The sequence below is a fragment of the Sprattus sprattus genome, assembly GCF_963457725.1.
Source record: "Sprattus sprattus genome assembly, chromosome: 20".
Lineage (NCBI taxonomy): Eukaryota > Metazoa > Chordata > Actinopteri > Clupeiformes > Clupeidae > Sprattus > Sprattus sprattus.
The window spans coordinates 9,667,101-9,680,330 of record NC_137918.1 but is presented as its reverse complement, the minus strand read 5'-3'; the positions used below and the strand labels follow the sequence as shown (position 1 = coordinate 9,680,330).

The following is a 13,230-nucleotide window of genomic DNA, read 5'->3' as shown; positions in this document are numbered from 1 at the left end:
CCTTGACTACAAACAACCTGTTCACCCTGGTTCAGCTCCCTCCACCTGCGCAGTGGCTACTGGCAGGTGGAGCTGACGACAGAGGCATGCCCAAAGACCTCCTTCTCCATACGCCAAGGACTCCAATTGGACAATCCTTTAATCCATGGGCTTCAACTCACTCAATTGGAACTTATTAACATGAATGTCTAATGCATACACCTTTGCACTTTTATAATACACTACTTTGTTTAAAGCTAAGGACATTCGTAGTAGGTACTCCGAGAAGGTACTTATATTAAGAGGGCCTACAGGGACGGTTCCTGTGGCCACCTCTCCTGAAACGGACCAAGAGTGCCGTCCCCTGTCAGGGTGCGTCCACCACCAGTGATTGCCTGGTCAGCCAGATGTTCTGCCGTATCAGTGTGCCCGAGGAGCTGTACAGCAACCAGGGGCAGAACTCTGAGGCTGGCATGTTCAGCGATGTCTGCCAGCAGCTGGACATAAGGAAGACTCAAAATAAACCACTGGATACCCAGAGTGATGGACATGAGAAACACTCAGAATACAGCACTGCACACCCAGAGTGATGGACATGAGAAACACTCAGAATACACCACTGCACACCCAGAGTGATGGACATGAGACAGACTCAGACTACACCACTGGATACCCAGAGTGATGGACATGAGACAGATTCAGACTACAGCACTGGATACCCAGAGTGATGGACATGAGACAGACTCAGAATACAGCACTGCACACCCAGAGTGATGGACATAAGAAACACTCAGACTACACCACTGGATACCCAGAGTGATGGACATGAGAAACACTCAGACTACAGCACTGCACACCCAGAGTGATGGACATGAGAAACACTCAGAATACAGCACTGCACACCCAGAGTGATGGACATAAGAAACACTCAGACTACACCACTGGATACCCAGAGTGATGGACATGAGAAACACTCAGACTACACCACTGGATACCCAGAGTGATGGACATGAGACAGACTCAGACTACACCACTGGATACCCAGAGTGATGGACATGAGACAGACTCAGACTACACCACTGGATACCCAGAGTGATGGACATGAGAAACACTCAGACTACACCACTGCACACCCAGAGTGATGGACATGAGACAGACTCAGACTACACCACTGGATACCCAGAGTGATGGACATGAGACAGACTCAGACTACACCACTGGATACCCAGAGTGATGGACATGAGAAACACTCAGACTACAGCACTGCACACCCAGAGTGATGGACATGAGACAGACTCAGACTACACCACTGGATACCCAGAGTGATGGACATGAGACAGACTCAGACTACACCACTGGATACCCAGAGTGATGGACATGAGAAACACTCAGACTACACCACTGCACACCCAGAGTGATGGACATGAGACAGACTCAGACTACACCACTGGATACCCAGAGTGATGGACATGAGACAGACTCAGACTACACCACTGGATACCCAGAGTGATGGACATGAGACAGACTCAGACTACAGCACTGCACACCCAGAGTGATGGACATGAGAAACACTCAGACTACACCACTGGATACCCAGAGTGATGGACATGAGACAGACTCAGACTACACCACTGGATACCCAGAGTGATGGACATGAGACAGACTCAGACTACACCACTGGATACCCAGAGTGATGGACATGAGACAGACTCAGACTACACCACTGGATACCCAGAGTGATGGACATGAGACAGACTCAGACTACACCACTGGATACCCAGAGTGATGGACTTCTGGAATGCTTTAAACCAAGGACACACCAAACCGACATCAGAGAACAAGCGCACACAACATAGGCCAACTGTCACCTATGTTGGGGCCAAAAAGTGTCTCTTGAACACACCGCAAAGACCACAGCCAGCAGCGACCCAGTAGCCTGTACGTGCTGCGCTTGTGTGTGAGGAAATAAGTCTACAGACCAAACCACACTCTGCTCACCACAGATAGCTTTTGTATTACAGCTAATTGTCTGACAGGACTTTTACACTAGCGTTCTCAGCCTTTGGTATTTTGGTTGTTGAAAAAGAAAGGAAGTGGCAAAGTAGAAAAATAAATCGAACACCAAACTAAATAGATGCAATCATATTTATGATAGGCTCACTACAGCAACAGACTCAATAAAACCAAACTAAATAGATGCAATCATAGACAGGCTCACTACAGTAACAGACTCAATAAAATCAAACTAAATAGATGCAATCATAGACAGGCTCAATACAGCAACAGACTCAAGGGGCTTTCCTGAACCTGTATCGAGAACAGGCTTCACCACCGATTCAACACGAACAGTCGGCCAAACAAACGTAGCCAAGGGACTCACTGCAAAGACTAATGCTGCAGCGAGAATGTTAATGCTTAATTGTATTCAATTTTGGAATGAACCCGTGTCTTCCTTCTTGTAGTATTGTTGTAGTAGTGTGTATTTGTGTTCCCAATTTTAGTCTGTGTGATACCAGTAGTTGGCTATGTGTTGGATCCTGTGCAGTATGTGTATTTGTCCACCCATACTCATTGTGTTATGGACAAATAACATCTCTGTCATGTGTTTCCCTATTCAGAATCACATTTACCGGCAGAGATCACACTACATTACCATACAAAAAAGCACCCACGAAAAAGCGAGGCAGTTGGCCTAGCTAAACTGACAAAATTGGCCAAATCTGTCTGGAACACTGAAGTTAGAAAATGAAGTACACTTTGTGAAGAAGTGAATGATCAGCAACAATGGGTCGTGTGAACTTGAGTTGGTCAATGGGAAGTTGAACTTGACCTCAAAATGGCTCATATGTGTGTCTCATCACAGGCTCACATAACGCTTGCTGGCCTTGAGCTGACTCGTGCAAACTTTTCTGCAAGCCTTTGTGTGCCTGTTTCCTAACTTGCTACTCTTTTGGTGTCCTTTCGTGCACTTTTAAACACGCTTAAACATGCTTTGATTATCCTTTCATTGAGTTCTGTTATTCATTTGATATATAGGAAGTTATTGTTAGGTATCCCACACCTTTATACTCTTCTTTGTATTGAAATGTAAAGCCTGAAGGACAGCACATTTTTCCCATGATTATAGTGTTCCCTCTAGCGACCACTGTAGGAACTGCTCTCTCTCTCTCTTTCTCTCATCCAATCTCGCTCTCTCTTTCTTTCATTCTCTCTCTCTCTCTCTCTTTCTCTCTTTCTAAAAGTGGCAGCATTACTGAGATGAGAATAATGAAATGGTAGCCTATTTAGTCTATGGTAGATATGTAAACAAAGCAGCTGTAAACAAACAAGAGATTTAAAGTGTAAGTCCACCCCTAACTCTGAGCCTAACTCCACCCAGAGCATCATTTTGAAAAAAAATTAGTAAGAGTTAAGTAAACGGATAGTATATTAACTTCATGATGTAGACATGTACCAAGCGGTTTAATCTATGTCAGCAGTGACCTTAAGGTTTAGAATGATTTTAAACAGTAAATTACATTTTTTCAATACTCAGCCCATGAAATGCAAATGTGGTCAATATTAAATTCAACTCAATTCAATATTAACACCAGGACCAAAGTGTTTCAGCAAAGTTGAGTCATAAAATCTAGTTTACAGCTTAAAAAGAACACATTTTCTCCACTTCCAGCAACAAAAGTATGAAAACTGGTTTAGGTCTACAAATATATACACTGTTTGTCCATCAAGGCCATTCTCAAATATTGTGGTAAGATATGCTGTTTCAATACACGGGAGACTTAAATAATATAGCATTTAATGTACCATTGTACTGCATTAACCGTGAAGCATTTCATGTAACATTTTTCTGCATCTACGGTATAGCATTTAATGGAACATTTTAATGTGAATCATTTTAGTTACAGTGGCTAGTGTAGTTTGTCTAACCTTGTAGCCTGTTTTCTTTTATTTTGATCTAGAGAATAGGTTTGGGTGTTTTGTGTCTCCACTAAGGACGAGCTAAGTGAGATATGATCAGCACTTGGATTTGTGACTGCAAGACTTAAGATTCACTTGTAATTATATTAGACCTATTGTTATTTTAAACATTTTGCAACAAGATGCAATATAATGTTAATAATCCTCTATCTTCCTTTGCTCCTTATTTTTTTAGGCCCTTTCCCATCTACTTGTCTGAGAAACACGCTCCCGTGCATGGCCATCTCATGTCTGTATGCTCTTTGACCACTAGATGGTGCTGTAGCCAAGGGAAGGAGAGGACATCTCAACACCGCTCTATCAGATGGAGAGCACACCTTTGGCATCTTTTCCTGGGTGTCTTTCGAACCTTCTTTATCTAACCTTCTGAAGTGAGCACACTTCCCAGACACTTCCCAAACATCTTTCACTCTATGCCTGCAGATCACAGTTAAGATGTTAAATGTCTCAAATGTCAATGTACCATACAGGCAATCAGTATGATATGAATCTTAAATAGCTTGCATGAAACACATTGACTATGATGTTGATCAGCAATCCAGACATGGGCCCACCCATTAGAACCATCCTGTGTACCATTCATCTTATCCTTCCACAAGACCTTCAAATCTGTCTTCAGGTTTTGTTTTGCTCATTCTTAAAACATTTACTTGTGCACTTTTTTTGAAGGGAGGTTGTTTTTCTGCCTTTCTGACCTTGTCAATCATGTGTCAAGCACTTTGCGTCTTTTGCTTCTGCAGAGTCCAGGAAGGTTGCCGTTTTGGAAGATGATGGTACTTATGTAAGGCCATAAATGTGGAAACACAGATACCTCATTGGTCACTGCTGTGTATGTCACTGCGTCTGTGTGTCCACCATATTGGAGTACATTTGTGTTCTTCTCAATATGTTTTTTTGCGTCTCTGTGGGCTCACGTCCACAAACCTCTTGATTGTGCGGTGATCGTGACTCAACCTCTTTGCAATTTTAATTGTTTTGTATCCATCTGAAAGCTAGTTCACTATTTTTACATTTTCATCATCTGATACATCTTTATTTCACCTCATAATCCAGCAGCAAAAAGCTCCGTAATAGTTATGCACACCTGAATTTAAGGTATTACTCACTTTAAGCCATCTCTATAATGGAATTATGACACCAGAAAATGAGTAAATAATGATGTTAATAATAATATTAATGTTAATAATGTTATAGGGTTTTCAGTTGAAGAAACGCTCTTGGAGATAATATTTCATTAGAATTTGGATTTGCATGATAATTAAGTTCTTTCAGATACTGTGTATGAACATGTGTCAAGCCTTGTCTTGGTACCTGTGGCGTTTCATATGAACCTGCCTCATATTCCATACAGTGACAATGGCCTGGTTTTACAGAAGAGAAAAAGTAGTAGTGGTATTATAGTATCATGTGATGTCCCTGCTGTAGTATGCAGGCACACTGGACATCAGCCAGATATATATTGAGATTTAGTTGCAGAAAATGTCCAAGCCATGAGAATAAAGCGAATGGAGAAAAGAGATGAAAACCTTGGTTGGATTTGCGTTACAAATGGCCTCCAATCTTTGCAGTTCCAAGTGTTCCCAACACAGCGCAGTCCACACTTACTAATGAACATACAGTTTGAGGCTCCCCATCTTTCAGAGATGTGCTTAAGAGAATTCCATCCAGCTGATATGTTGCCTATAACAAGAACTGACATTGAACACACATACGCATGCCCCTTCACACACATACTCACACACAACACACATACACACACACACACACACACACACACACACACACACACACACACACACACACACACACACACACACACACACACACACACACACACATACACATGCCCCCCCAAACACACACACACACATGCCCACAACACACAACACATACACCCATTCATGCACCAGTCACCCTTTCCCTCCAGGAAGTCCACACTGGGTTAAGGCCTCCCCCCTCTGCTGGTCCTGCCCCAGGCACCTCCTGCTGGACCAACACGTCTCAAAGACCCCTAAGTTCAGCCCTGCCGCTCGCTCGCTGGCCTCTCACACACCTTACTACAGCATGGTCACCCTTCAGCCTAGGGATTCATAAAACTGCTTCACGGCTGCAAAACACCGCAATAGTCCAACCAGTATGATGTTTGGGATGTTCTATCTTTCCAATCAATACAATGCACACTATTTAGATGCATGTGGGTATTATACTACTCCTCACTGTAAAGATGGAGTAAAGACCCAGGTGTTTATTCTGTTTGTGTGTGTATGAGAGAGAGGCAGTTGTTTGGTCAGTTCAATCTGTGATCAGCAGGTTAGGAAAGAACACTCCTGGATGGAGTTTTATTGCAAACCCAAACAAACAACACACACACATCTATTTAATTCGGTCTTAAATTACCTTTATATATATATTTCATATAAAATAATAATATAACTTTCCGTTTTGGCAGTGGAATGAATGAAAAGCTGGAAAGGGGTGTGGAGACGGGGGGGAGAGAGAGGAGAGGAGAGGCGTAGATTATGCTGCACCTCCACTGGTCCCGGTCTCCCTCTGTGGCGGAACCTTTCACCAGCACTCGGGCCCCCCAGGGAGGGGGTGCCTGTACCTGTACCCTCACAGGCCGGGGCCCATGTACCTGTGGGGGTGGGAGGAGAGATCTCTGTGGGGGGCCAGTGGGGCAGGACTCTCTTCTGCACACACATCTGCCTAGCAAGAGAAGGAAATCCAGTGTGCACACACACACACCTACAGACCAGAGGATGGGGTCTGTCAGGGTCCCTATGGCAATCAGTGCTCTATCTCCAAGGAGATGTGTGATGGGAGGGGCTACATGGAAGAAGAGAAGCGTGGGAGGGTGGATGGGTGGGGTGGGGGATGGGGGGTGGGGTCAGTTCTGTAAGGCTCCTGCACTGGGATAACAGGACCTCAAAGGGCAAGACTGGAGTGAGGTCTCCTCAGACGATCTTGTTCTCCAATGCAGAGATCCTCTTTGTCACACTCTCCAGTGAGGCTCTTGTCAAGGAAATCACATTCTGATGATGGCTCAGACTATTACAAGCGTGAAACACCCATAAATAAGACTTCCATCCACCCGTTCATACAAACACATATTTTTTTGGGCAAATAAACATACCTACCTGCCTGGCCACAAACTCTGCACTCTGAAACACATGGAAACACTAACACATCTGCAGTGACAGACACATTCAGAGACTCAACTCAGTATAATACCATGAAAGGATATATTTTTTTGTTAATGCCTGTAAAGCATCTTCTACTTTTTTCTGGAACTTAACGATGGAGTCACATTCACAGGGGTCCTCCTCTGTGGGGAAAAAAAGGAAAGCTTGTCTGCATTTTCATACAACTACTTTTGTCTGCTCTCATAATTGTTTGCGTGTAAATATGAGAGTGAGAATGACTGAGAGAGAGAGAGAGACTGACAGACAGACAGACAAAGAGACATGTTCTCACCCTGGCAAACGTTGATTTGAATCTTCTTGGATATTTGCGTCATGGCTTTGAAGTCGGCCGTGTAGAAGTAGTGGTCAGCGATGGGCTCTGAGGCGATCTCCCTCAGCTCATCCTCCACGGCATTGCCCACACCCACTGCGTACATCTTAAACCCTAATGCACACACAGTGGTCATAAGCACCGTACACACCCACTGCATACATCTTAAACCCTAATGCACACACAGTGGTCATAAGCACCATATACATTCACAGTGATACTACATAGAGGGTCACATGCATATCTACCCACACACATTCAAAACATGTAGTTACCAAAGTAAGTGATTGTAGCCATCTACCCTCTCCTTTTGATTTCTTTACCCTTTGCCATCCCATTCTTCCCTCTCTAATCCTCCTGACCCACAGTTCATGCTGTGACACTCACTATTCTCTTCTTCTTCTTCCTATTCATGTTTTCACCTCTTGCCCTTTCTCCTCACCTGTTTTTTCTCCTCCTATACCCACCATCTCCCCATCCTCTTCTTTCTTCACTCTATCTCTCTCCCGTCCTCTCCCCATCCTCTTCTCTCCTTCCTCTATCTCTCTCCTGTCCTCTCCCCATCCTCTTCTCTCCTTCCTCTATCTCTCTCCTGTCCTCTCCCCATCCTCTTCATTCTTCACTCTATCTCTCTCCCGTCCTCTTTCCGTTCTCTTTTCTCCTCACTCTATCTCTCTCCCGTCCTCTTTCCGTTCTCTTTTCTCCTCACTCTATCTCTCTCCCGTCCTCTTTCCGTTCTCTTTTCTCCTCACTCTATCTCTCTACTGTCCTCTCCCCATCCTCTTCTCTCCTCACTCTATCTCTCTTCCTTCCTCTCACCGTTCTCTTTAGCCTTCTTTGCAGCATCTCCGATGTAGTCTTGAGAGCGTCCGTCAGTGAAGACGATGCCCACTTTGGCAACGCCAGGACGGGCTCCCTGGGTGGGGGTGAAGCTGTTGTCCAGCAGGAAGCGCAGGGCCTGTTGAAGTGGCACAATAAGAGCTGTGTCTATCTGTGTGTGTGTGTGTGTGTGTGTGTGTGTGTGTGTGTGTGTGTGTGTGTGTGTGTGTGTGTGTGTGTTTGGATGTGTGTGTGTGTGTGTGTGCGTGTGTGTGTGTGTGTGTGTGTCTATCTGTGTGTGTGTGTGTCTATCTGTGTGTGTGTGTGTGTCTATCTGTGTGTGTGTGTGTGTGTGTGTGTGTGTGTGTGTGTGTGTGTGTGTGTGTGTGTGTGTGTATGTGCGTGTGTGGTGTGTGGTGTGTGAGGGTGTGTGTGTGTGTGTGTGTGTGTTTGTGTGTGTACATAAATATATATATTCTCTACCTGTCCTGTCATAGTTCCCCTCTCCATGTAGGCCATCTTCCTGACAGCTTCTTTCAGGTCTTTCTTGTTGGTGTAGCGTCCCAGAGGGAACTCCTGCCTGACCGTGCTGGAGTACTGCACCAACCCCACATGGGCGCGGGTCTCAGCCACGTCCAACTTGTCCACGATCTGGTTGATCCATTTCTTCACCAGCTCGAAGTTCTCTGGCCGCACGCTCTTGGAGCCGTCGATCAGGAACACTACATCAGTCGCGGCGTTACTGCAGGCTGCCGAGAGAAAGAGACAGAGAGAAGAAGAAGGAGAGAGAGAGAGAGAGAGAGAGAGAGAGAGAGAGAGAGAGAGTGAGAGAATGTTGTTGTCTGAAAGGTTGGTGTTCGTACCTGACACCTTGTGTGAAGCTGGATGCTTGGCTTCAGAGGACACGAGATGCACAAATACACACTGACGCACAGAAACACACTTGCAGATACACACACACACAGATTTACACACGTGCACATACGCACAAAAACGCAAGAACTCACCGCTGCAGGATCTCCCATCGTCCATTAGGGTCTGGCCCTCGCGGCAGGCGCATTTGAATGATCCAGGTGCACTGATGCACACCTGCTCGCAGTCATGATCACCAGTAGCACACAGGTCTGAGACTGCAGAGCCCACACACATACACACATGCATGCACACACATACACACATACACATACACACACACGCATGCACACACATACACATAGACACACACGCGTGCACACATACACACACCCGCACACATACACAAACAAGGCCATGCCGACATGCATGTAGCCACCCATCCTCCAACACAAAAGCAACTCACACACACGCGCACGCACACACACACACACACACACACACACACACACACACAAATGCACTCATGTGCATGCAGAAATATGTAAGCACACACAGACACACACACACACACACACACACACACACACACAAAGCAGTAGTGGAGCATGAACAGAGGTTAGAGGGGAGAGAATAACACTATGTCAGTTTGAGAACTTGAGAACTAAGATGAGAATCTACATCACATTTAAAGATCCACTGAAGTCTGTCACCAGCAGCAGCACTAGATATCTCAATGCTGCTCAGACCGCTACCAGTCTTGGCCCTGCCTCCACAGAGGACAGTGGATCCTTAAAAAACACCAGCCACGACTGTCAGGAAAACACACACTGCACACTGACGTTTTTTTAAATGATAACTTACTGATCAGAGTGGGCCATATTTTCATCATTTAGTGTCAGTGTTGTTAGTTCGACACAAAAGTGTCACCAAAAGGCAATGGCTTCTCTCATTCATGTATGTTATTTGATCAGTGCTTAATAAAAGGCTGCTTGCTCAATCCTAACTTCCTAAAATGGACAACAGTGTTTCTGTGACCTCTGAACTGTGGAGAGGACAACAGTGTGGCGGACACGAGAGGACAACGCTATGTTTGCTTTAGATGAAAAAGCTACACAATAAGCACAAAGCTATTCTATCATTAGGTTCAGTGTTGTAATTGACATATTATCTTAACTTAATTGTAACTCTAGTTTTGTTAAGATAAAGTTTGATTCTGACTGAAAATGAAATTTATAATAATGATAATAAACATTTTGAACCTGAAACTCCTATGTTGTGTCTGGGGCTGCATTAAGTTTAGCTATTGTGCTATGATTTAATATTGTTCTAATCTTCCACATACAACTTCTTCATAAAACTTCTCTCCACTTTGACACTTCATTTCACACGAATAGGGCCCATTGTGTCAGTGAGCCACTGTGCAGGTGTGTGTTGGTCTGACTCAGCCGTTCAGTCTGTAACACTCACACAGCCATTTATTATTGAGTATTAAAGCATGAAAGAGGTGATCCTCACACACAGGGTTCAGTGGTAGTGGTTAATATCTTCACAGAGTGGTCAAGATGGCAGCCATTACCCACCATTGGCTTCCTTTAACTGCTGTTTGAAGATCCTCCCCTACCCTAAACCCAACATCTTTTCTCATCCCCCCCTCCCTCCCTCCATCCATCCCTCCCTCCTTCCCTTCATCCCTCCCTCTGTGTCACTTACCGCAGAAGGCTTCCTGGAACTTCAGGGTGAGTTTCTCAATGAGGCTATAGCTCTCCACGTAGTCAGTGTGCTCTTCCAGAGGCTCGCTGGCCATCTGCTTTAGGGTGTTCATGTCCACACGACCCACACCGATGGCAAAGATCTCAATCCCTGCCTCTCGGGCCTTTACGGCCACCTCACGGACATTATCCTGTGGCCGTCCATCTGTCACAATGATGGCCACCTACATGCACACACACACACACAAACAGATTTAAATCATGCAGAAGGGGAATGATAAGCAGTGAGGAATAGTGTAAGTAAATGTATGTAAAACAAAATCCCAAGTTCTTCTAATTACTATAGTGTGTGTGTGTGTGTGTGTGTGTGTGTGTGTGTGTGTGTGTGTGTGTGTGTGTGTGTGTGTATGTGTGTGTGTGTGTGTGTGTGTGTGTGTGTATGTGTGTGTGAGAGAGAGAGAGTGTGTGTGTGTGTGTGTGTGTGTGTGTGTGTGTGTGTGTGTGTGTGTGTGTGTGTGTGTATGTGTGTGTGTGTGTGTGTGTGTGTGTGTGTGTGTGTGTGTCTGTGTATGTGTGTGTGAGAGAGAGAGAGTGTGTGTGTGTGTGTGTGTGTGTGTGTGTGTGTGTGTGTGTGTGTGTGTGAATAACCTTGCTGACTCCAGGACTCTTGACACGTGCTCCCTCAGCCTCACTGAAGGCCACATTAAGGGCAAACTGGATGGCCAGGCCGGTCATGGTGCCCGAGGACAGGGGCTCGATCTTGCCGACGGCCTTAATCAGGCCAGCCTTGGCACGGTGGGCCTTCAGGGATATCTCACTCTTCACCCGACTGGCATAGTTCACCACGCCCACCCGCGTGGCATCGGGCCCTACATCCAGTCCCTCGATGACTTTGGCCAGGAAGACCTTGACCTGCTCAAACTCCGAGGGGCGCACACTACGGGAGCTGTCCACGATAAACACAAGGTCAGTCGGGCGAGTGTTGCACAGGCCTGCAGCTGTTTAGGGGGAAATGGGCGAGAGGAAACAGAAACATATACTTACATATAGGTGAGGAGAGAGAGAGAGAGGGAGACAGTGAGGAGGATTTGAACAGATTGAACAAGAATGGGAGCATTCAGAGAATGCAAACCTCCGCCTTGTGACCTTAACCTTTGACCTTGACATCTGAAAATCTAATCAATTATTGCCATTATATTACCCAATCTCCCCACAAAGTTTGATGGAAATCGGTCCATGCGTTTCTGCGTAATCCTGCTGACAGACAAACAAACAAACATACAGGGGCGAAAACATAACCTCCTTGGCGGAGGTAATAACTGAGAGAGACTTGATCAATTTAAACTGTCTAAGAATGAGTCAACTTAAACGGACTACTTATCCATCTTTGAAATGGTTATGGTGGCAAATTCCAGAAAGCATTTCCACATTACATGACAGACTTGAAACAGGACCCACATAAAAACTAGGTCCTCATTAATTTATATAGTAGACATCCGTACTATACTGCACCACTAATATGACGTTAACCAATGAAATTAATTTGTTATGCAATCAGCACTCATTAATGTAATTATGGTGAGGTTTCAGAAGATTAACAATGACAAATATTCCCACATAGCCAACACTACTACTGTTAAGAAAATTGTATATTTTTTCATTTGACACAGAAAGAGACAAAAAGAGAAAGATAACCAATCAGTTAATCTAAGTGTCAACAATATTGCCAACAATACTGTAACAGAATCAATCACTAATGTTATTGGAAACTCAAAAAAGGTGTATAATCCAAATAGACATTCCTTTTTTTGTATTATTTCCGTCCGAAATTACAGCAGTGGCCTGTCACACGCTCTACCAAGAGCCACCTGACTTCCAATCACACACCACTTAAATAATTTTCTCCTTTGATAAAAAGACCTTACGAAGCAAATTCAGATAAATCCCAATCTTGTCCCACACATGCACACACAACCCCCCCCACACACACACATCCATGAGTACACACATCTCACCCATAGCTGCGGCGTTCTGCATCTCGATGGTTCCATGGGCTGCCCTCATGCCGAGGAGCAGCAGACACACAACCTGCAACCATCCAGGAGCCATGGTGACCGGTAAGGCAAGGGGCTGGCGACTGACAACCAGAGACGGACTGAGCGGTGCATATAGAGCGTGGCCAGTTATCAGCACCCTCATTCACTACCCCAAAACCCTGCAGCAGAGACAGCCCTCCTGGGGGGGGGAGAGGGAGAGGGGAGGGCTCCTGCGAAATCTGAAGGGGGGGGGGCAGGAAAGACAAACACACCTTGATGTGTGCATGTGTGTGTACGTGTGGGGAGTTCTAATGGGACCCTGCCCATGTTTTTAAGATCAG

At 45.2% G+C, this 13,230-nt stretch overlaps 1 protein-coding gene across 1 annotated transcript; it reads right to left on the bottom strand.

Annotated features, from left to right (window-relative positions):
• Nucleotides 1-6,911: 6,911 nt before the first annotated feature.
• matn1 (matrilin 1) lies at nucleotides 6,912-12,962 on the bottom strand (the record flags this gene model as incomplete). The annotated part of the gene is made up of 9 exons (XM_080859159.1): nucleotides 6,912-6,954; nucleotides 7,189-7,282; nucleotides 7,432-7,584; nucleotides 8,290-8,428; nucleotides 8,773-9,038; nucleotides 9,297-9,419; nucleotides 10,855-11,077; nucleotides 11,502-11,851; nucleotides 12,869-12,962. The coding sequence occupies 9 exons, from the start codon at nucleotides 12,960-12,962 to the stop codon at nucleotides 6,912-6,914; spliced, it is 1,485 nt and encodes a 494-aa protein (XP_080715285.1).
• Nucleotides 12,963-13,230: the final 268 nt, after the last annotated feature.